This window comes from Erythranthe guttata, chromosome 9 (genome assembly GCF_056151865.1).
Source record: "Erythranthe guttata isolate IM_541 chromosome 9, IM_541, whole genome shotgun sequence".
In the NCBI taxonomy this organism is placed as follows: Eukaryota; Viridiplantae; Streptophyta; class Magnoliopsida; order Lamiales; family Phrymaceae; genus Erythranthe; species Erythranthe guttata.
This window is the reverse complement of record NC_142541.1, coordinates 16,948,406-16,969,704: the sequence shown is the minus strand read 5'-3', so window position 1 is coordinate 16,969,704 and position 21,299 is coordinate 16,948,406. Positions and strand designations below refer to the sequence as shown.

At 36.5% G+C, this 21,299-nt stretch overlaps 5 protein-coding genes across 13 annotated transcripts; 1 reads left to right on the top strand and 4 right to left on the bottom strand.

Moving 5' to 3' along the window:
- Window positions 1-16: 16 nt before the first annotated feature.
- On the bottom strand, window positions 17-2,364 carry LOC105975863 (Kelch repeat-containing F-box family protein). The gene is made up of 2 exons (XM_013001101.2): window positions 1,520-2,364; window positions 17-1,177 (listed from the first exon to the last, which is right to left on the bottom strand). The coding sequence occupies exons 1-2, from the start codon at window positions 1,992-1,994 to the stop codon at window positions 210-212; spliced, it is 1,443 nt and encodes a 480-aa protein (XP_012856555.2). The 5' UTR covers window positions 1,995-2,364; the 3' UTR covers window positions 17-209.
- Window positions 2,365-2,524: 160 nt separating this feature from the next.
- LOC105976010 (Pyridoxamine 5'-phosphate oxidase family protein) lies at window positions 2,525-5,977 on the bottom strand. Of its 2 annotated transcripts, none has more exons than XM_013001287.2 (9): window positions 5,629-5,977; window positions 4,814-5,086; window positions 4,587-4,689; window positions 3,924-4,003; window positions 3,749-3,826; window positions 3,405-3,496; window positions 3,185-3,296; window positions 2,983-3,108; window positions 2,525-2,901 (listed from the first exon to the last, which is right to left on the bottom strand). In XM_013001287.2, the coding sequence occupies exons 1-9, from the start codon at window positions 5,896-5,898 to the stop codon at window positions 2,785-2,787; spliced, it is 1,251 nt and encodes a 416-aa protein (XP_012856741.2). In that variant the 5' UTR covers window positions 5,899-5,977; the 3' UTR covers window positions 2,525-2,784. The 2 variants fall into 2 exon arrangements, with proteins under 2 accessions (XP_012856741.2, XP_012856742.2); XM_013001288.2 differs by having other exon boundaries at window positions 4,814-5,020.
- A 2,714-nt stretch (window positions 5,978-8,691) lies between these two features.
- BBX32 (B-box 32) lies at window positions 8,692-10,031 on the bottom strand. The gene has a single exon (XM_013000778.2). It carries the CDS (start codon window positions 9,571-9,573, stop codon window positions 8,875-8,877), a length of 699 nt encoding a protein of 232 aa, XP_012856232.2. The 5' UTR covers window positions 9,574-10,031; the 3' UTR covers window positions 8,692-8,874.
- Window positions 10,032-10,442: 411 nt separating this feature from the next.
- LOC105976006 (ALBINO3-like protein 2, chloroplastic) lies at window positions 10,443-17,317 on the bottom strand. Of its 5 annotated transcripts, XR_001174409.2 has the most exons (16): window positions 16,925-17,317; window positions 16,702-16,808; window positions 15,597-15,724; window positions 15,391-15,462; window positions 15,103-15,204; window positions 14,812-14,871; window positions 14,496-14,561; window positions 14,130-14,177; window positions 13,590-13,766; window positions 13,451-13,506; window positions 13,254-13,371; window positions 12,988-13,077; window positions 12,656-12,765; window positions 12,357-12,510; window positions 11,584-11,683; window positions 10,443-10,696 (listed from the first exon to the last, which is right to left on the bottom strand). XR_001174409.2 is itself a non-coding variant. In XM_013001278.2 (15 exons), exons 1-14 carry the CDS (start codon window positions 17,260-17,262, stop codon window positions 12,357-12,359), a joined length of 1,626 nt encoding a protein of 541 aa, XP_012856732.2. In that variant the 5' UTR covers window positions 17,263-17,317; the 3' UTR covers window positions 11,467-11,683. The 5 variants fall into 5 exon arrangements, 4 of the variants coding, with proteins under 4 accessions (XP_012856732.2, XP_088679357.1, XP_012856731.2 ...); XM_013001278.2 differs by lacking the exon at window positions 10,443-10,696 and having other exon boundaries at window positions 11,467-11,683; XM_088823231.1 differs by lacking the exon at window positions 10,443-10,696 and having other exon boundaries at window positions 11,635-11,760.
- A 600-nt stretch (window positions 17,318-17,917) lies between these two features.
- ZML2 (ZIM-LIKE 2) lies at window positions 17,918-21,244 on the top strand. Of its 4 annotated transcripts, none has more exons than XM_088823217.1 (8): window positions 17,918-18,123; window positions 18,389-18,698; window positions 19,364-19,447; window positions 19,536-19,669; window positions 19,761-19,892; window positions 20,023-20,128; window positions 20,678-20,749; window positions 20,858-21,244. In XM_088823217.1, the coding sequence occupies exons 2-8, from the start codon at window positions 18,396-18,398 to the stop codon at window positions 20,921-20,923; spliced, it is 897 nt and encodes a 298-aa protein (XP_088679343.1). In that variant the 5' UTR covers window positions 17,918-18,123; window positions 18,389-18,395; the 3' UTR covers window positions 20,924-21,244. The 4 variants fall into 4 exon arrangements, with proteins under 4 accessions (XP_088679343.1, XP_088679342.1, XP_012856726.2 ...); XM_088823216.1 differs by having other exon boundaries at window positions 20,855-21,244; XM_013001272.2 differs by having other exon boundaries at window positions 17,986-18,145; window positions 20,855-21,244.
- Window positions 21,245-21,299: the final 55 nt, after the last annotated feature.

The following is a 21,299-nucleotide window of genomic DNA, read 5'->3' as shown; positions in this document are numbered from 1 at the left end:
ACACACAAGAGTTATCTTTTATGTTACAAAACAGCACCAACAGCTTCACTAATTCATAAAAAAATGTAACAAATGACTAATCCAAGACTTAAGCCTACCTCAAAAAACAAAATACCAAGCAGATTTTATTTACCATCTTTCACCAAATTTGCAGTAATTCTTCAACTATTTACAGTCTGATTTAAAGAAAGACAAGTTGTGAGCTCTTCCTAAGGCTGCTGCTGCAGCACCACAACCTCCACAACGAAACTCTCCCCATCAAACCTCAAACCCGACGGATCACTCGGCTGAATCACTCCATCCACCATTCCACCGTGTACATACAAGAACCTTCCGGAATCATCCACACACCCCCCGTGAAACGATCTACAATTAGGTCTCTCCCCTTCCGATTCCACCCTCCTCCACATTTTCCTATACACTCCGTTTACCATCGAACCAATATCCAACACCCAAAAATCATCCTTCCTCCGCCTATTCGAATCTTCCCCTCCATAGATAAGCAACCGACGCCCCACGATAAGACTTGCTGAGTGCCCCACTCGCGGCAGATCAAAACCCCGAGGCACACTATGCAGCTCAAACAACACTTGTTTCCATCTCCAATTCCCTTCTTCATCAGATGATGCAGCCCCATCGAGTAGCCATACATCGTGCAACACCTCATACCCCACCCCCCTCCCTCCAAACAAGATCGTCTGTTCTCCCCCAATATGAGTCAGCGTGTGGCCAGATCGAGACGGAGGGCAGTTCTGATCGACAACAACCTGGGCCCACCTCCCGAAACATAAATCTTCTGAAAGATTAAGGATCCAGGTGTCGCCTAGTCTGAGACCGGACAGTCCTATGCCGCCGTGGATGACCATTCTCTTGTTGTTTAAGGAGCAACAGGCGTGGGCCCCTCTCGGCGGCGGTGCGGTGGAGGTGATATCGAGCAGCCGCCAGGAGAGTGTTATGCTGCCGGATCTGTCGTGGAGGGTAAGTCGGCCGATCCAGGTGTCATTTTGGCGGGCGCCGTGGTCGTTGATACCTCCGAAGAGGATGAGGGAATCGTTGATGACTATGCAGGAATGGCCGAACCTGCCACTTGGAATGCCTGAAGCGATCTTCTGCCAGTTTAGTTTTCGCTTGAAATCGTTGCCTATGTATGCTACCCATGTGTCATCACAGTGCCTGCCTGATTGGGATAAAAACAGACAAAAAAATTCAGACAATGTAATATGTATACATTGTTTTCTATGGGTAGAGGCTCTATATTTCAAGATTCATGAACACTTCAAATTGAGCAGAATGTAATCCTTAAAACCAGTTAATGTTTCCACAGAAACTAATCTTGAACACTTCAAATGCTAGCTATCAGTACTACAACATGTAAGATAATATGTACAAACAACATAATTGCACTTGATCAAACAAACTGTAAAACCCACAAAAAAAAAAAAAGGTATTATCATTAATCCAAGAATCATGAAGCAAAAAATCAAGAAAACATCAAAAAAAGAAAAAAAGAAGGGCTGACCTCCTTCACAGCCACCACCAAAGAGAACCAAGCATCCAGAAACTAAATTGAGGGAGTGGGAAGCCCTAGGGCAAGGGAGAATCTCAAGAGGGTTTTTGTGGGACAAGAGTCTAGTGCAGAAGACAGAGTCCAAGAGGTAAACCTGGTGGTACAACTTCTTCCATGGAAACTGATGCAGGCGATTGGAGCCCTTTAGGGAATCGACTGGAATATGGCCCCAATCACGCTTGCAGATAGATTCCCACAGCGAATCTGAATATGCCAAAGACTTCAACTTTTTACAGGTCATCGCGAAGCAGAGTATAGATTCCACCGGTAAGAGCAGCAAGATCGAGAATAGATGGTCTTCCGGTATCAACGTCACTGATGATCCATTGCTGCTGCTGCTTGTTTCCGCCATGGGAGAGAAGAGCCTCTGTTTTTTAGAGATGAATTCTTGATTTGCTTCTCTTGTTGCTTGATTTTCACTGCTCATGTTTTTTTTTTTAACTGATGGCCCTATAGATATGTATCATACATTGGATACGACAGCCATGGATGAATATTGAGCTTCGTCTGTGACCCCACCATTAAAGCTCTCGTACTAAGCTTCGAGTATGACAATTTTGTTTTTTTTTCCAAACATTTTTTGGTATCTATTGGGTGTTACCATTATCTAAAGAAGAAGAAGAAGAAGATGGGTTTTCCATTTACATTCAAAAAAAAGGTCAGGTCAGAAGAAAATATTTAAGCATCCAATCAGGTTTAATCCAAGTTGATGTATAATATAATATAATATAATACAATATTGTCTTCAGTCTCGATATAAATATATTCCTCTGGTACTAAATATTTGGTCTCTTTTTGTGTAGCCATGATATTTATTGTATATTCCATTTAATAAGTTGATGATTATTAGGTATAAAATCTTACAAGATAGATATCATATGATTTCGGACATTTTTATGCCCAAAGACTTTTCTCCCACACGCCTTTTGAATTGTCAAAAACAAAACTCAACAATTATTTTGATTTTTAAACTCCAAATATAATTAAGCAAAGTCTGTACAAAAGAAATGAGTTATATAGCTAGTATCAGACAAACACAGCTAAAGCTTATAATCAAATTATCCTGACTTGGGTGGTCATAAATTATTAAGACACTACTAATAATACTACAGAGTAGAAACACAGTCAGTCAGTCACTCACTTTGAAAATATTACAGCTTAGTTTCTAAGACAAACAACATGGGATGGAAGAGAGCAAACACATAATATTATGTCAATTACTTTTGCAGATTGGGTATTCGACCTTTATCCAACACTCTCCAAAGTGCTTTCTTCGCTTCCTCGAGTGTTTCTACACTATGTCCATCTTCAAATGATATTCTCTGAACATTAAACTGCAAAAAACGAAATGAAATATTAGCTTCGAAAAAACATAATGGCAGATTCAGAACACTATGACATGTAATGTAGAGGACCTGGGCGCCTTGACGGACACGAATATCGATACCCCTACTGTCTATTGATATAAGAGCAGCATCGTCTACCTCAGCTTCTTTCGACAAAAGCTCTTTTAGTGGTTTTGAAAATATTGCATTTAGTTCCTATAAAACAAATACATAAAAAATTATATCCCCGTCATTGGGTTGACATGACCAATTTATTAAGAACAAGGCATACCTTGAGATTTTGTTCGCCCCCATCAACAGCAATCTTATCGGGTTGAAGGGTTTCATACTCTTTAACATCAACCCATGCAACAGTTCCAAAGCCTCCAATGAAATATATATCACTGCCATTACAGATAATTGTTGTATTCATGAATGTTGAACACTCGTCTCTGTATTATATCTTCTTAACGTACTGATAAAGAAAAACAGTATGACATAAAAGAGCTAACCTTATGTTCTGCATCCGGAAGTAGTAGAAATTCCCCCACTGCTGAGAAGGTCCTTGTTGGTGTTTTGCTATGTATTGTTTATGAGCCCATTCCTGGCAATGGAATTAAACATAATAATCGTTGTAAGAAATATGGAGAATCTAAAGTTCTAAGTGATATTTATGAGACAAATGTTTTGAACTCGGAAGGGAAACTACAACGACATCGTGGAAACTTAAAAAACGAACATTTACTTTGATTTTATAATGCAAAAGAAGGTAAACCACAAAACAGGATTTTCATTGCCAGACATGTGGTTAGGACTATTTACTAATTAAACAGCATTGGCTGAAGAAGGTAGTCACCTGCTGGTCTTCTGGGAGGGGGTAGACATCGCCAAATATTGTCACACGAGCATTTGATAAGCCACTCCATCCAGGTATCTAACAAATTTACAGATCTTTATAAATCAGATGAAAAAAGTGCAGCATAAACAGTGATGATGGCATTACTGAGGAACTCTGATAATATACTGCTAACCTGTACAACTAGCGTGCATCTTGGATTAGCTAGTAAGTTCCTAGTGTGTATAGCCAGTGGGGAGAATGAAAATATTGGATCTGCAAAAAAGAAAATGTCAAAACCGAAACACAGGTTTTATTTGCACACTAGTAAGTCGATTTGTGAAGACAAAAAGCAGTATATCCTTCACAATTTCAAGACCTTGGAATCATTTAATGGTTACGAAAACTGTTTTTTTCTAAAAACCATCCATCCTTTTTTAGGGTTTAGAAGTAGATGTAAGACATTTAACTGGAACAAAAACAGTTAACAAAATTGTGTTCAAAGTAAAACATTCGTGAAAGATCAAAGATATTTCTTTTAGAAAATTCTTTCCTTCGAAGGAGCATCTCATAAAATGCACATAATGGACCACTGAGACTTCATTTAGAAAATGGTTCTATCCAAAACTAAGTTGACGATTGATAATTGTCCATGGAAAAATTTGAAGGAAAGAAAACATTCTCAATGCCAAAAACATCGTTAAGGAACTATTTAACTTTCTATCAACCACGAAGAAATTTTCAACCTTCTGTAAAAAATATATAACAGTAGATAGATTAGCATTCTGATTAAAACGGAAGACAACAAAAGCCAATTAGACACACTGTCATAGCCATAAGAGGGGGTAAATGAACGTACGTCCCATTGAATCTGGTGCAAAATCTACGAGTGAACCAAACGGATAACCTTCTCGGCGGTGATGCATGCGAGACATCACAGTACACAGGTGAGCAAATCTAGCCTTTCCTCATTCAAATGCAACAAGAAAATGGCAAAAAACATATTAAAAGCTGCTTTAAAAAGTTATTAACAGCATAGCTACCTTGAAGAAAAATGCATATAATTCATTAGAAAAAAAGGTTTACCTGCTCCATTAAATTCCGAACTGCTAATGCTGGTCTAGGTAAACCGTGGGCAGAGGTTGCACTTTGTACTCCTCCAGATATAGGTGTTCGGAAAAGCCCAGCTCTAGTACCACCTCCGCCAGATGTGCTTCCATATGAGACCATAAGAGGGGGTGTCGTCAAATTTATATCCTTTTCGATACTTTGGTTGAGATCGAAATTATTACCCTTCAGGATATGAGAGAGGCCATCACAACAAAGCCGAACAATCCATTTGAAATATCCATTGACGGACTATATCATAAACAGAGATGTCTAAACTTATCATGGCAGGGGATATGAGTACAACTAAACCAATTTCTGTAATACGAGACCAGAACAAAGATCCTCCCAACATAAGAAACAATTAGGCAACATATAACATTTTTTATGTTAATTTTTGAGCATCGTAAATGGATTTACATTATGCTGGCATGCATGAATGTAAGGAGTAAAATCAATGGTTTGGATATGAATTAATATTTGATAGGTTTGAATCCCAATGATGAATTTGATGTCACCAAAAACATGAGTTTTCCTGACTTATTTTTCATGCTTACGGACTGAGGATATATTTTCAATATAAATGTGATATTGGATCCCGAAACAGCTTCTTTTGGAAATCCATGACATCTTACTAATCTGTATAAACCTAAAAACGAAGGAACTTTTAAGAATAATTTTTAGCTCCCAAAAATCAAATCGAAGGAAATTAAACAAGAAAAACTTTGAATGTCCAATAAACAGAAAAATAAAACAATGAGGAGGGAAAAACAAAATTATTTTAAATTTATTACCTGAGACAAAGGGAGAGATTCTTCGGGTACAAAGCCCAAGACACCATTATCGTTATCCATCCGGGTATCCTCTTCGCCGCTGCCGTCGTCTGATACTTCCCGGGCGAGCGCCGAGACTCGAGAGGCACATCGCAACGACGGCGTTTTGGCCGAACTCGGATTGATTTTTAACGAAGGGAGGTGTTTTCTGCTGATTTTGGAAGATTGAATCCCCCAGGAAGTCTCTGGCAATCTCTGAATTTGCAAACCGGAGCCGGAAAGAGCTTCCATGGACAAGACGACGGTAGAGAGAAGCGAATTTCTGTTCGTTATTCGGCTTCTGAAACAAGGTTTACGGTGATTTCAACATCAATCTGGGCCTTTGCCCCCATTGGCCCATTTTATAATCGGGCCTTTGCCGCATTGGCCCAAATTTTAATCTGGGCCTTTGCCTTATTAGCCCATTTATTAATCAACCTTGACAAAATAAATTGAGTGCATTTTTGTGTACAAGGTCCATTAACTATTGTAATTGTACACAATATAAAATATATGTTTTCAAATCCTTTATGTAATTGATATTATTACAATTAATCTACATTAATATTGTTGTTATCATATATCTTTGTGAATATAAATTCCTACTAATTACGATCATAATCAATAGTTAAAAAGGAAGGACATAATGGTAATTTCACACATCATCAACAGAAAGGAATGAAACATCTCTCATTACATACTTAAGTCCAACTTTAAGCATCCTAAACTAATCACACAAAACACACAAACATCTCTCGTATGATTTGTAAGTTATTATACAAAAGTATAGATTTAATCAGTGCATTTATATATGATTAGGTGCGGGTTCATTCATTACCAAAAAACCACACACTAAAACTGTGTATATGTGTGTGTGGACTAGAGATCTGTAACGAATGAATGAAACATCATATATACGATACGTGGCTAATATGAAATGCATCATATAGTTTATAAATATACACCACAGATTTAAACAATTTGTGTCAGTGTGTGTGTGGAAGCAAACCAAATAATCTTCAAATCGGGTAAAATTTATTTTCATCCCTGAGGTTTGCACTCAACTTCAAATTAGTCCCTGAGGTTTGATTTAGCTTCAATTTCGTCCTTCAGCCCTTATTTCACCGCAAAATCTCAATGGAAATTCATAAATTCCAAGAATAACCTTTACCCTTCACCAAAAATTTCCTTAAAGATGCCAAACCACTCTCGACAAAACATCCCCAAATCACAAACCCTGGACTCTGCGGCAGAGTCTTATAAAAAAAAAAAAAAACTTTTATCTCACTTTTGTTTGCCCTCAAAATTCGTTTGTTTCCTTCACTACCATCTCCACACCCCTCTCTGTCAAAACTACAAGGTAACGTTTGTGTATTTTTCAGTTTCAATTGTCAATTTTCATCTCTGCTTGTTTTTGTGTAATTTTTTTTTTCAATTTCTTGCACATAACTGTTGTTTTAGCCATTATTATGGATGAGTTTCGATTAATTCGTTGTTTTAACATGGTTTGTATTTAGGGGATGCGGTTCAATCTTGAAATCAACTATTTGGCAGATAAGTATGTTTTGAAAGATTTGGACAGTAGTGGCTATGACTACTTATCGTTGTTAAATGATGTTTGTGAAACTGCAACTGGCTCTAAAACACGATGGTTGAGTGAAGTGGTAGCAGTGGAAGGTGTAATAATGATGGAAGAAAACTATTGGCAATACCTTCTTCTGAGTTCTTATTTGAAGTGAATGATGACAAAAAAGTATGTTATCAATCGGAGAAAACTTGTCAATGCAATGAGTGGCAAGTGTGTGGAGTGCCCTGTAAACATGCAATGAGCTGCATTTTGTATATGAGGTATGATCCAGTGAAGTATGTCAGTCCCTATTTGACTAGAGAAGCATACTTGAGGATCTACAATGGAATGATAAATGTTGTGTCTGATGCATCTAAATGGCCAAAGAACACCCAGGTTCCTCCATTGAAGCCTCCTCTCCACAAAAGAAATAATAGAATTTTCAAACAAGGCAGGCTGCAAATTAATAGAAGAAGGGAACCTAATGAGGCTCCTAAAGTGCATAAAAGATCTATTCATGTGACTTGTAAAATTTGCAATGAAGTTGGGCATAACAAGAGGGCTTGCATGAAGAGAGGTGCTAGTGATAGAGTAATCCAAGAGTCGAGCCAATCCAGTAAAGAGCAGGTATTGTTAATATTGATTTTATATATTTTAGTTTATATTATTTATTCTCATTTTTTTTCTTCTAATTTGCAGAATGTTGGCTCCTAATTTGCAAATGTACAGTGACACAAATTCTCAATCATGGATTTAGATGACTCTCTTTAAGGTTTTAGAGTTAATTTTGTTTAAGAACTGGCAAGTATTTTGAACTAGGCTTTTGCTTAATCAATATTTTTGAAGTGATCTCTGTTGTTTAAGAAACCTAGTTGTTTTGAGAAGCATTATTTGAGTATGAATATCAATTATTTTTTGCTAGCTTTCCATTAGTTTTGTTGTTTGATTGCTGCAAATAAATATTTTTTCGGCTTGTGATTGTAATGCTTGGATTTTAATTATCTTTCCATTATTTTTGTTGAATGTAATGCTTGGATTTTGTGATGAATGTATAATATATATTTTTTTAATTGTGTGGGTTCATATTATATAGAAATTGAGATATTTTTTCCAGCAATATTTTTTCTCCCAACAGCTAGTTTTTCCAACTGCTATATTTTTATGTCACTTTTTGTTGGAGGGTAGAGTAGGTATTTCTTTTTTTTGCTTCAAATTAGGCGGTGAAATAAGGTGAATTGTGGGTTGGAAGGATGAAATTGAAGCTAAGTGAAACCTCAGGGACTAATTTGAAGTTGAGGGCAAACCTCAGGGATGAAAATGAATTTTACCCTCTTCAAATCACATATCGAATTATTGAATTAATACTTTACACGACAGACCACTCATTTTTATTCTCTCTCTCTCTCTCTCTCTATATATATGTTATATACCACCACAATTTCATGTCCATTAAACAACTTATTTGTCTACTGCATGCGTGTCATTATTATTTATATTACTTTAATAATAATAATATTATAATTATTTGAAATCATATTTAGCATCTCTAATACTTGCAATCCTAATTAAAAACATTAATATTAAATCTAATGAGGAAAATGGGCCACAAAAATAAAATAAACAAAGTTAACAACTTTTTAATTAATCAAAGCCCAAACTAGCTAGCACTCAGCCCATCCCTCTTCCAGCTCAAGGCGGCGCCTGCGCTGCACTTTTACAGCACGCTCAAGCTTCGAAGCCGCAGCTAATATAATCTTAGCCGGCGCACCGGAAATCTCCTCGAGCCGTTTCAGCACCTGCCATGTCTGCACCGAGCCGAATCTCAAACCATGCCACACCGAAGCCGCCAAGCAAATGCGGAATGGTAAAACCGTCAACCGACCCAAAAACACCCTCATAGCTCTGGAGGCCATCCGTACAGCCACGTCATCACCAACCCCCAGCTTGCCATACCAGTTGACGAAAACGCCCTCGGCTTCAAAAATATCCACCCGCTCCGACGTCACCGAAGAAGACGAAGAGTCAACACTTTGACCACCACCGCCGCAATATAATTTCTTAGCCGGAGATGTGGTGCTGGAGATGCAAACCGAGGAATTATCGGAGGAGAGTGAGCTGACGTCATCAGCCGTAGGGCACGAGGAGCAGGTCGCCGGAACAAGGTCAGAACCTACGCCGGAGATCGAATGGCCGGTTAGATTATTGCAGGCGGAGCAGAGAAACTGGCGAACATGTCGAGCGACGAGGAAGTTGGCCGCGTGAACTCGTGCGTCGCAGCTCCAGCAGAGATGTGCGTTGTCGGCGGAGCAAAAGACGGCGGCTTCACCACTGCACAGCTCACAGTGTCGTCTCATTATCATCGTCTAGCCTATACAAAATTTTCGATCTCTTTTTTTTTTTTTCTGGTACGTTTAAAGTTTTGTAGATGATTAATATATATCGCCGATCAAGCACACCTTCAGTGTGTGTTGTATGTGAGAGAGAGAGAGAGAAGGAGATTCAGATTACAAAGTGGTTATAGGGAAGAAAAAAAGGAAGGATCTTAGAGAGAGAAACTAAAGAAATGAATGGATTAGAGAGAGAGAGAGAGAGAGATCGGCGGTGAGAAATGATGAATAGAATTGTTAATTAACAAAAAGCACACATGCACCTTTTAAATACAACTCATATTTCTCTGAAAAAAAGTATATGTATATATATGCATGTGTATGTATATATGTGCAGTGTTGTGAGAGACGAGTGTTTATTGTGTGTGTGAAATGAATTGGAATAAATATAATTACGAATTTTGAATATGTGGAATGAAATCGAAGTAGAAAAAACACCACATACACATATACAAACAAGTGTATAATATTTCTTTATTTTCATTTTACCTTTCTCTCTCACAAACACAATCATACAATTAAAAAAAAAATCTTTATGTGTACCAATCCCTGTCCACAAAAACCTCGTTCCCCTCGAACCACTCTACGTCACTTTCCATATTTTGCACCCATGCCCCTTTACTTGTTTGCACATTATTATTTTGCAACATATATATTTTTTTTGGGGGTCTAAATTCGAAAATTAATATCCAAAGGGGCAGGTGTAAAACGAAATATATGTATGTATACCATGAATTGGAGTGGAGTACACGTGGCACAAATTGACCTTCATATATTTTATACCATGTTTCCCCATGTTCCAACTTTGTCATCATTCTAATTACTGTGAGGTTAATAAATTATTTTGAAGTAGTTGTAAAAAATCAATAAAAAGAAATTTAGAATTGTATTTGAGACTCAACAAGTGTTGCAATGAATTGTGATTTGTATGGACTAAAGTTAACTGCATAGTACAATAATTCAAAAACCAAAATTGAAGAAGAAATAAATATGATCAAATGAAAATGATGGGTGGAATCGGCTGAATCGTAAATCACCACCGGTGGAGATTAATTGCGTGAAATTCGAAACAATCTTTACTCTGCAACCCCACCCCCTACAGTGAAAAACCACTACGTGTCAAAATCACAGACGGTCCATCACCAACAACCACACAAATTACTACACCTGATGCAAATAGCAATGGACACGTGTCGTAAATTAAGAGGTGATGATGAATACTGGCCGATTAAGGGAGACCACGCAACGTCATTCGGTTGTTGGACACAGGATTGGTGTGTGTGTGTGTGTGTGTATTGTATTTACTACGTACTGTGAGGGATCAAATAAATTCGTTACCTTAAACTATTAATAATAATACTATTCATGTATGTGGTGATATTTTATTTTGTTTTCGGTCCAATAATTAATTAAATATAAAATAATTTATGAATGAATTATGGTACAAAATTTATATGCATGGGATGGGATAAAGTGGTGGTGATGATATGTTGATATTATGATGGGGGGAGTGAAGGATGGGGCATTGCTTTATTCGGGATATTGATTGTGAATGATGATGAAAATTAAAATAATTAATTAAATTGTGCAGATAATTAATTAAAAGTTAAAACTTGTGACATATCTACCTTACTTTAACCACGTTATTATTATTATTAGCTATCTTGGAAAAAGGGTCGGTGGGTTGTTTCTTGTTTTGTTTTAATCATCATGCTGCTCTGAATATTTTAAACTGCTCAATATGTACACATGAATTATAAATTTGTTTGTTTGCCTAGATAATTAAGCATTCTCTACATCTTTCATTTTTGTTTCCAATTCAGTAATTATTGCATATGCAGAACATACTACAATGCGCTGTAAGAGTTATATCATATGTTCTGCAATTTATTAGAAAACTTCATTATAAATAATCTGTTTTTTTATCTTAGATTAAACAAAAACCATAAGAAATCTAAAGAAAAAGGTTTAGTTTTAACTTACAAGTATGGACAAAGAGCGCGAGTGAAGATGAGCATGCTTATCCAGACTCCGGTCGAGCTAAACATGGAAACTCCATACTCGTGGAAGCGTTCGTTTGCAGCTAACACACATTCACATTATTCAAATTCCACAATTTATGCCCATTCACATTTCATGCTTCTTATTCCACCATTACTTCTACATTTGCACACCAATTATCATCATATATATATTCTCACATCTCAACGTACTTACTACATACTCAAATAGGGTACGAGATGTTCCAAGAGAAAGATAAAAAAAATACGACTTCATTTATTATTATTTTTATAGTAAATATACTTATAAAATAAATATTTTCATAATTTATTTAGATAAATATCAAATAAACTCGTATAGTTGAATTTATAATTGCTCGTTTCTCCGAAGCCCCATCATTAACTTTATCGTAAGAATGTGGGCTTTTGGAGGCCCAAGGCCTGCCTTATAGGCCTTGTCGTTGGGCTGGTCCTAGTTATACTGCAAGCCTGATTCTGGCCTTGTAGAATGTAGACGCTACTGTGAAATACACCGGCTGGTTTTGCACGTAGGTGTGTGCATAGTGTGTTGTGATGTTTAATTTTGTATGGTGAGTTCTCACCCGGTGTATTTCACGGGGGTAGCATCTAATAAACCCCTCTTCACAGAGGGGTTATTATTACCATTAGCTGAGAAAGAATGTTTCTGCGTAACTAAAAGAATTGGACCAAATATGTTTCTGCGTAACTAAATGCAGAAGAAAGAATGACACTCACTCAGAAATCTCTCCTGCTGTTAGCTAGATCACCGGCAAAATCCTTTGAATCATTTTCCAAGCTTTCAATATAAACACTGTAGGCAGGATTATATGCAACGGCCTTCTGCAAGTACTCCATTGACTCGTCTTTGCGCCCCACATTCAGCAAAGCACTACAAGGGCCAAATTTGCTCGGTCATTACTGACAAGATAACACTAGTAACTTTTTTTCCACAGGTAAATGAGAACTCGAGAGTGATGACACGCATATGTTCGATTTGCCAAATATATCCAATAAGGGTGAGATCAATTACATACCTTGAAAGAATAAGTATACCATCATAGTAGTGAGCCTTGCTCTTTGAATCTTGAGGCTCTTCTAGTTGAGCTATTCTTTCCAGGTGCACGAGACCCTCCTCCATCTTCCCCTGCAGAGGATAAAACAACAACTTAAAAGCGAATTCAAGTTATTCCGTGCCTAGTGGGCCTTCCTCTTTGAATATTGAGGCTCTGTATATGATTCTGGCTCACAGCATATTGCCATTTGTTCTACCTAGTCGATACCCTTATTTATTTTGGTGCTCTATAGTTAGTACATAATATGGAGTGAGGATTAAAGTCAACAATTACGAAGGGGGGTCAGATGGTACCTGCTGAACATTGGCAATACCCGCCCATTGCGATGAAAGAATCAAAAGATCAATTTCCTCAACTTCAGTAGGATAGCCAGCCACAAGGAGCTGAATGGATGTTAGAGAAAAGGCCACCAGTCAGGGAAGGTTTATAGAAAAGTAAAACATGAAGGCTAAACTAGAAAGTACACTAATCAAAAGTATTTGTGTTATTTTAAGGTAGTTTAAAACAAGAAAACTGTTAACCTGGGGCCAAGTAGTTTAAATGTAAAATTAATTCAGACCTTTGAAATTGCACTTTCTAGGGAGTCGACTGCCTCGACGAATTGTTTGTTTTGTAGCAGTGTCTGCCCCATAATAAGCAAAGCTCTTACATGTTCAGGATCCTTTTCAAGAGCAAGTCTGCAGTTCATATATCATAATATGGAACATAAACATAGAAGAGAAGCCAATCATCTGAAGAACTAAGGTTTTTGGTTACCTTAGTAATCTAATTGCATGATCCTTGCGGCCATCAGTTAAGATTTTGATTGCAAACTGTAGAAATGTGCTGAGATAAATCAGTGAAAAATTAATGAATTATACATTTTAAAGGAGTGTGATATTACAGCTTCACTCACAGAAACCAATTCTTCAGGTGATAGGCTTTGAGCGGAGATTTCTCCCTTCTTTGTCAGTATAGTGAAATCCGCTAGGCCTTTGCTGCCTGTTTCTTTCAAAGTTGGGGCGACTGCTACACCATTTTTCTTAGGAAGCCCAAAATACTCAAGAACGTCTGGATTACTAAGCAATAACAGCTGCAAAAGTGAGAGAGGGAGAAAGAATCAATTAGAATTATATGCTTCGTAACAAACACACAATTTACTCTAACATAATTGGATCCAAATTCAGTTATCACAGCTAAAAGTAAGAAAGATAATAATTTGACTGAACTACTGTTCTTGCTTATTCTCCATATTTGCTTTTCTTTCCTTTCTCTATTTTTTAGCTGTGATAATGGACTTCAGATCCAATTATGAATGTAACCGATGGGTAAGTGATCTCTGTTAATTGAGCCATCTAGTTGGGTAAGTATATTCGTAAGTCAAGTGAAGGTAATAAGATGCGCAAAATTTTATTAATGTATACAAGCATCAAATTCTTCTCACTGCACTACTAACCTGTATCAGACTCAATGTACTATTTGTAAACCAATACACTAAGCTCCCCTGCAAGATATGAAAAGAAAGAGTGAATTCAAAGAAATAAATAAGGAAAAAAGTAAACCAGTCAAGTACGATGTAGTGTAATAGGACAAGAATATAAGTAGTGAAATCCAATTCACAGTACAACGCTTTCTGAACGAAATCAAACATCCCATGTATAAATAAGTTTCAAATATAGAAGCAACCACTACACAAAAAACTAAATACAAAATATAAATAATAAATTTTTAACAAGAATTCGCATGCATGCCCTGGGTGCAAGTGATGAACATACAGCACTACAGAATTTAGAATACTACATTCAGAATACATCCAATTTACCTGGGGAATATTCAATGCAGCAATCATAATAGGAAGTGTCAGCACTCGCAAATAAATCCTGTATATCTAAGAAGCCAAGAAAAGTACCATTGTCAGCACCATTTTCAAATATCTCCCAAATGAAAAGCATTAACAGAAATCTGTCAGATTTGTTTAATTAAATTTAGAGTTAAAGGTAAGGTTAAAATCTTTCATAATCACATTGAAAATTATAATCTGTAAGATGAATGTCATGAAGGCCCCGACGGCTCACTCAATAAGATGTGTTCAAAGGGAATAGAACAGAGAAGCACTTGAACAAATTCTACATACTCACCTTTACTAATAATCCTAAGGAGCCTGGTACATGTTGAAGTGATGATTTTTTAAAAGAGATCTGAAATTTAAAAAATAAGTGTTAGCATAATCACATTGAAAATTATAACCAGAATTATAAACAAAAGCCATCAATGAAGTGCTGTTTCGTGGAAGACACATCATCAAACCATTAGTGAACAATGCTTTTGAAAATTGTCTCATTTACCACTTTTACGAAGGATAAGCACACTATTTACAACTACAATCAGCAATCAACATATCTAAGTGAGGGTGTAAGATATTCCTTAACCTGCACATTGGTAAAATGCAAGCCTGCAATAAGCAATGGGAGAATAGGCCCCAGCACACCATGTGGATACTCAGTCAAGTTCTGGAACCATAAAGTTCCTCCCTGTAATATTTTAAGATAAAGTTCACCATGTCATTCACCAGCATAGTAAGAGAAATAAAAAGAAAGAACGAATGAATCTTGAGGGAACAATTAAAATTCGATATAGAAATTTTAAGAATCAAAACAGCATAATAATGCTATAACTTTATTCAACAAGTATATTTATCTGGTATAAAAGTTTCTTACAATATCAAAACCCGGGTGATGATCCAGTGACATTCTACGAACACTCATGAGCCACAAGAAAAAGCAAGGGACCTGAAGATTGATTATAAGACCGAGAAGTAAGAATATGAATTTAATTTAAAAATTAGCTAGAAATAGAAGCCACGGAGAAAAATCCTTTGCCTATAGTTAACAGAACACCTTAGCATTATAAAGAGGAATATGACCTGGACAGCAAATGACGAAAAGAACCAAAAGACTGAAGGGCAATCGGCAGCCTTCTTTTTCTTCAAGAAAAGGGAAAACTGGTCCCTATAACTTCTTCCTGACAGAGGTGGTGGAAATGGTGGAGGTACTATTAGGAATGGACAAGACAAAAGGAATATATGTTAAATTGCAGAAAATAACTTACATCCATATTAGACTCTATATCACATACATCGGAGTAGTAATAGATAGGAAAACTAGAAAAAAAGAAAATAAAAGAAAAAAACACAATGCTATAAACTATGACTCTTGCTTTCTTAAGAAAATATGCACATATAAGAAACTAACCCAAACCTCCCCATTTTCACCCAAGTATTTACACAACTATTCCTCCTATTTACACTAATTCCACATTGCTAACTCAATAATGGTTTATGGCAATAATAGTTGGAAGTCCATCAGTCATGGTCTAAAATCTATATTTTAGGTATAAATCTCGCTCAGTTAAGAGGCTATACCAGAAGAATTCAAATCAATCAGCCAATTTCATTGTACCATAACTAATTCCCTCAATTCCTCAGTATAAGTTCTTCTCTGCAGATCACCTGCCTATACGTCGTGTATTATAATTCTTTTCTTCAACTACACAATACTTACGTTCAGATACTTTTTTTATCAACTACAACTTGAAAAAAAATCCGAGTCGATTAATCAATATGAAAATCATAATTATCATAGTTTTGATATCTATGAAACAATTTCCTGTTATAGTTAATATCTCAGGAGGCGCGTATGTCCCCAAACCTTGGGGAATATGCCCCCACTATTGATCCTCTAAGTTTTTAGGGTGAGGAAACAAAATATCAACCCAACTTGGTACAATGGAAATATAGAGTTAAAATCACTCATAACATCATCTTTCTTCAATCGTTTTCATTTAAAAAGGGAGCTAACATAAATCGAGCAGAAACTTTCTTGTGAATTTCAGCCTCAAATTCCATTTCATATGTAAATAATAAACTGTAAGCCTATTTCTTTCTCATTGTAGATCTATTCCTTTTTGTTTCAAAATCCGAAACCAATAAGTTATTTCATCAGAAAACGCTTAAATAAATGAACACTGACATTTAGGCAATAGCTCCCCAATCGTCTTCATTTTTTTAAGTTGCACAACGATTAGAGGAAATATGGTAAGCCGCATCGCCACTGTGGATGAAGCAATTATTACCCACCTACAGAAATTAATTTGATTGAGTTAGTTTCGAAGTAACTAGGATATCAGAAACACAACAGCTCAATCGATTAAATACAAAATTGTTCAGCAAGTAAAAGTAATTGCGCTGCCTACCAAGGGAAGGCAGTAACATCGTGGTAAGAATCGAGCAACGATATGAGAGTTTTGACTGGAAGAAATCGCTCGTCCGGGTCAGGAAAACTTGGATCAGTGGAGAATCGTCGAGAATTTGAGAAGCCACCGCGAGGTGGGAGCGAGTGCAGCTTTGATGAGAATCGAGGATTGTAATTACGCAGCCCATTGTTGTGGCTGTGGTGGTGGATTGTGCTGTCGAATAAGGAATTTGAAGAAGATGGAGAGGAAGAGAAGTGGGAGTATAGATGGATGAGTGGTCGCGGCGGCGGCGGCGATGGCCGATGGCGGCGGAGTTTCGACAATAGCCGCATTGCCATTGTCTTGGGCGTGCTGAAATTAAAAGGATTTCCGGTTTAAGCAAAATAGTCATTTTAATAAATACATTTAGAAAAAGGTTTTTATTTTTATATCTACTTTGAAATGTTATCATAATGACAATTACAATTACATGTTATTTCCAATTAAATTCAACCAAATTATAATTTCTCGTCCATCATCGTTTCCCATGAAAAATCATATCCGTCAACACTTTGGTTTCGAGGCTTCGAATGATGCGTTGGAAAGTGACATCGACTCCAATATGCTATTAAAATGTTGTCTATGCTCTTGATATGTATAAATATATAAACATTTGTCAAAAACCTAAACCAATATTGTTTATTGTGCATCGAGTAATGCTTGGATAATATCCAAAGTAAGTACCGCGTAAGTAAATTAAACGTCACACTAGCAAATGGATTAATAATTCCGTAGACTAAGTTGTAATTACTTTGTAAAATTGTCAATCAAATGTCTCAATAATATACATGGTGGCTATAGGGAAACTCCGTTGTGATGATTTTGACAAGGCCATAATGACGTTATTTTAGCAAAATATGGTTGATATATGAAGAAACTAGATTTAAAGGATGTAATTTTTATATTAGCATTAGGCCCATCAACAATATTTTATATTAATTTAAATAATAAATTAAAGTAAATAAATAAATTCCAGGCGACAAATCTGAAATCCCTAACAAACCCTAGAATTACATAAACCGATCTTCATCATCACCCCCAATTCTCCATCCAATCTCCACCGTTCATTTTCATTCCTGATCTCCGTCGTCCTCCACCGTCCCCTTTGCGATTCGCGTGTTATCCAACGAGCCTTACAGTTTATTCTCCCTCTCTTAATGGTGACATTTCCCCCCTAATTCCGTGCGTAATTAGTTGCTAATTAACCCTACAACTCGAACAAGAACTCACTAATTTTCGTTATTACCTTTATTTATCTATTCATGTTTACATGATCAATTTCCAGGGTTTTTTTTTGGAATTTAACCTTGAACTGTTTATTGAACTAATCAAAATTTTAAATTTGAAATATACGAAATAAAGCACATGCTTGTTGGTGTAATCTGCATTTGAAGTGGAGCTCCGTTTACATGTTTATTTTTGTAGCTTTGAGATGGACAGAATGCATGGTAGCGATGCTGGGATGATGCATTACTTGCAAGATCAACATAATCTTGGAATCCATCATCATATGAGTAATGGGAATTCAATCGATGGAGACGAACACGAGGACAATAATAACACCAATGGCGGAATAAATGAGTCCATGGATGAAGATGTTACAGCTGATATGGGGAATCAATTGGATAACCATGGAGCACTCATATCGCAAATTGGGGACATTGAGAATAGTAACCAGCTCACTCTCTCCTTCCAGGGTCAAGTTTACGTCTTCGACTCTGTCTCTGCCGAAAAGGTTCTTTCATTTATATACATATATATGGGAATTGAACTTCATATTACCACTGTCTAATTTTACCAATATGATCTATTTGTTTGAATTTGTGAGGAAATATGTACGTATCGCTCGAAAATATAGGAATTAGCAAGCAACTTTTTATTGAGTTCATGTGATTTCATTGCCAGTGATGTAAGTGTTAAAACTTAAAACTAAACCGATATACCTTTCTTTTTCTTAGTCATGCATGTGTAGCTGAGAGCATTGCGAAGTGAATTGATTGGCGACGGAGTGGATAAGATAAAACTTATATTATTGTGATTGCGGAGGAGATCATTGTTTACAGAAGTTTAGGGGTTAGAGATTGGAAAAAAAGATGTTATCAATACAACCTTTGCATTTTTAGTGTTTTTAAGTATTTAAAAATGTTGTGATGATCAAATAATGCTTTTAGTAGCATCATTTCTGATATATTTCTCCTGTACGAATAATAAACCTGCTCACGTCTAGGTATTTCATGACCTCAAATCTCTATGCAAGTAACTTTCGATTGATTATTGTTGTTCCTACTTTGGTCTTAATTTGAATTATTTGTTATTGCTAGTCTATTTTTGTCTGAAGCTTATTATTGCTTTCCCCCCTCCACACGAACTATTAATTAAAATTGTTTGGATACTATTTAGGTTCAAGCTGTGCTTCTACTCTTGGGTGGCAAGGAAGCACCTACTAACCATCCTGCTGCTCCAGTATCTACCTCTAGTAACAAAGTACGATTTATCTTAATGAGATTAATATTTGACTAAACTTTTTTTGTGGGTTCAATGGCGCACTTGTTTACTGGAATTTTGTTAATAGGGCTTACCTAGTACCCCTCAAAAGTTAAACGTTCCTCAGAGAATGGCTTCACTACTTAGATTTCGTGAGAAGCGGAAAGAACGGAATTTTGACAAAAAAATACGCTATACTGTCCGTAAGGAAGTTGCTCTAAGGTTCGTTTTTTTTTTTTGTATACCATATCGACTTTACAGTTGCGAGTACGGGCTGTTTTGATTGGCATATTTATATTTGTAACTTTTATAGGATGCAGAGGAAAAAAGGTCAATTTACATCCTCAAAGCCAACTCATGATGATTGTACATCAGGTGGGTCGAGTTGGGACTCAGGTCAGAACTGGGGAGCTGATGGCAGTGGGTCACAAGTTCAAGATATTTGGTGAGTTCACATTTGTTGCATATAGAGCTATGGTTTATGCTTCTCTTGCTAATAGTTGGATCTTATGATTTGAATGTGCATATAGAACATGCAAATGTTGTGCTAATTCTTGTTTTAAACAATGCACCAGCTGTCGGCACTGTGGTACAAGTGAGAAGTGTACCCCAATGATGCGCCGTGGGCCCGAAGGACCGAGGACCCTTTGTAATGCGTGTGGACTTATGTGGGCAAATAAGGTATTTTTGAGGATTGAGAATTGACATTGTTTTTATATCTACCATATCACAAATATAACATATGGTTACTATTTCTGATATATCTGAAGACGTTTGCTACTTCGTTTTTGTTATTTACTTGCTTCTGATAATCTGATTCTCATATGCCAGTGCTATCACTAAAGGCAATTTCCCTCGTTTTCCAATCTTAGATATTTTCCAATAATTGTATTTATCATCGATGTAGACATGGTACATTAGACTGTTAGAATCCGTTGGTATTCTATGTTACTAGTGGTTCGACAAATGGTTGTTTCATAATGAAGTCCGGTTAATTATGATGTAGTCCTTAGTACAGTTCTTGATTCTTAGAGACGTGAAATTACCTAACTTGAGCTTGTACTTGTGCAACCTGTAAATAGATGTAACGAAATAGACTTGTAGAAGGTGAAAAGGGAGTCTTATCATTCCAAAGAAAACAATGTAATATAGTAATCAATTAAAATTAGATAATGCGGACTTAGTTCTAACTGACCTTTCAAGCTCACAGTTACTTGTTTAACATTTTAGGGAACTTTGAGGGATCTCTCAAAGGCAACAACCCCAGTAGGAACCAACCCTCTGCGTAACATAAGTGTGGAGGTATGCTTTCGATTATGTTGATCCTCTTAATGATGGTGTTTACAATTATAAAAACAAATTCATACTGATATATTCGTTTTGCGTTATGTTTTACCCGTGTTATAGCAGAATGGGAGTTTTGAGGCGGAAGAAATGGTTCTGAGCGCTACTGGAAATGGCAATGATTCATCATGATCATTCATTCGTGTAGCTTTATGGTACATTGTTACTAATGGAAACGACTTGATGTAAACTAGACTCGCTTCAGCTATTCACGTGACAATGGAAGTGGCTTTGACATGCAATTTCTTTTTTTTACTGAGGGACTGCAGTTAAAATTATGTCGTGTTATTCGTCGTTAGCGGTGAAAGTAACATAATTATTTGATTTGCCCTATTTTCTGCTTCAGTGTTTTGACCAATTATGCACATACATCATCCTTGCTCGTTTGTTAGTATATTGGCTTCTTAGTAAGCAGGTTTACTTTGTATTTAAGTAATGTAACAAATTCTCAAATTACTTGAGGCCCCTCTCTCTCTCTCTCTCTCTCTCTCTCTCTCTCTCTATATAT

Excerpts from the sequence above, each read along its gene's own strand:
- ZML2 (XM_088823216.1), top strand. The coding sequence starts at position 18,396 with ATGGACAGAATGCATGGTAGCGATGCTGGGATGATGCATTACTTGCAA. Across the intron at positions 18,699-19,363 it reads ACTCTGTCTCTGCCGAAAAG|GTTCAAGCTGTGCTTCTACT; the intron begins GTTCTTTCATTT and ends GATACTATTTAG. Across the intron at positions 19,670-19,760 it reads CGTAAGGAAGTTGCTCTAAG|GATGCAGAGGAAAAAAGGTC; the intron begins GTTCGTTTTTTT and ends TAACTTTTATAG.
- BBX32 (XM_013000778.2), bottom strand. The coding sequence starts at position 9,573 with ATGATAATGAGACGACACTGTGAGCTGTGCAGTGGTGAAGCCGCCGTC.
- LOC105976010 (XM_013001287.2), bottom strand. The coding sequence starts at position 5,898 with ATGGAAGCTCTTTCCGGCTCCGGTTTGCAAATTCAGAGATTGCCAGAG. Across the intron at positions 3,827-3,923 it reads GATGCACGCTAGTTGTACAG|ATACCTGGATGGAGTGGCTT; the intron begins GTTAGCAGTATA and ends TAAATTTGTTAG. Across the intron at positions 3,497-3,748 it reads CCCTCCCAGAAGACCAGCAG|GAATGGGCTCATAAACAATA; the intron begins GTGACTACCTTC and ends TTCCATTGCCAG.
- LOC105976006 (XM_013001278.2), bottom strand. The coding sequence starts at position 17,262 with ATGGCAATGCGGCTATTGTCGAAACTCCGCCGCCATCGGCCATCGCCG. Across the intron at positions 13,078-13,253 it reads TAGAAAGTGCAATTTCAAAG|CTCCTTGTGGCTGGCTATCC; the intron begins GTCTGAATTAAT and ends ACATCCATTCAG. Across the intron at positions 12,511-12,655 it reads GGTATACTTATTCTTTCAAG|TGCTTTGCTGAATGTGGGGC; the intron begins GTATGTAATTGA and ends TGGCCCTTGTAG.
- LOC105975863 (XM_013001101.2), bottom strand. The coding sequence starts at position 1,994 with ATGAGCAGTGAAAATCAAGCAACAAGAGAAGCAAATCAAGAATTCATC. Across the intron at positions 1,178-1,519 it reads TGGTGGTGGCTGTGAAGGAG|GCAGGCACTGTGATGACACA; the intron begins GTCAGCCCTTCT and ends TATCCCAATCAG.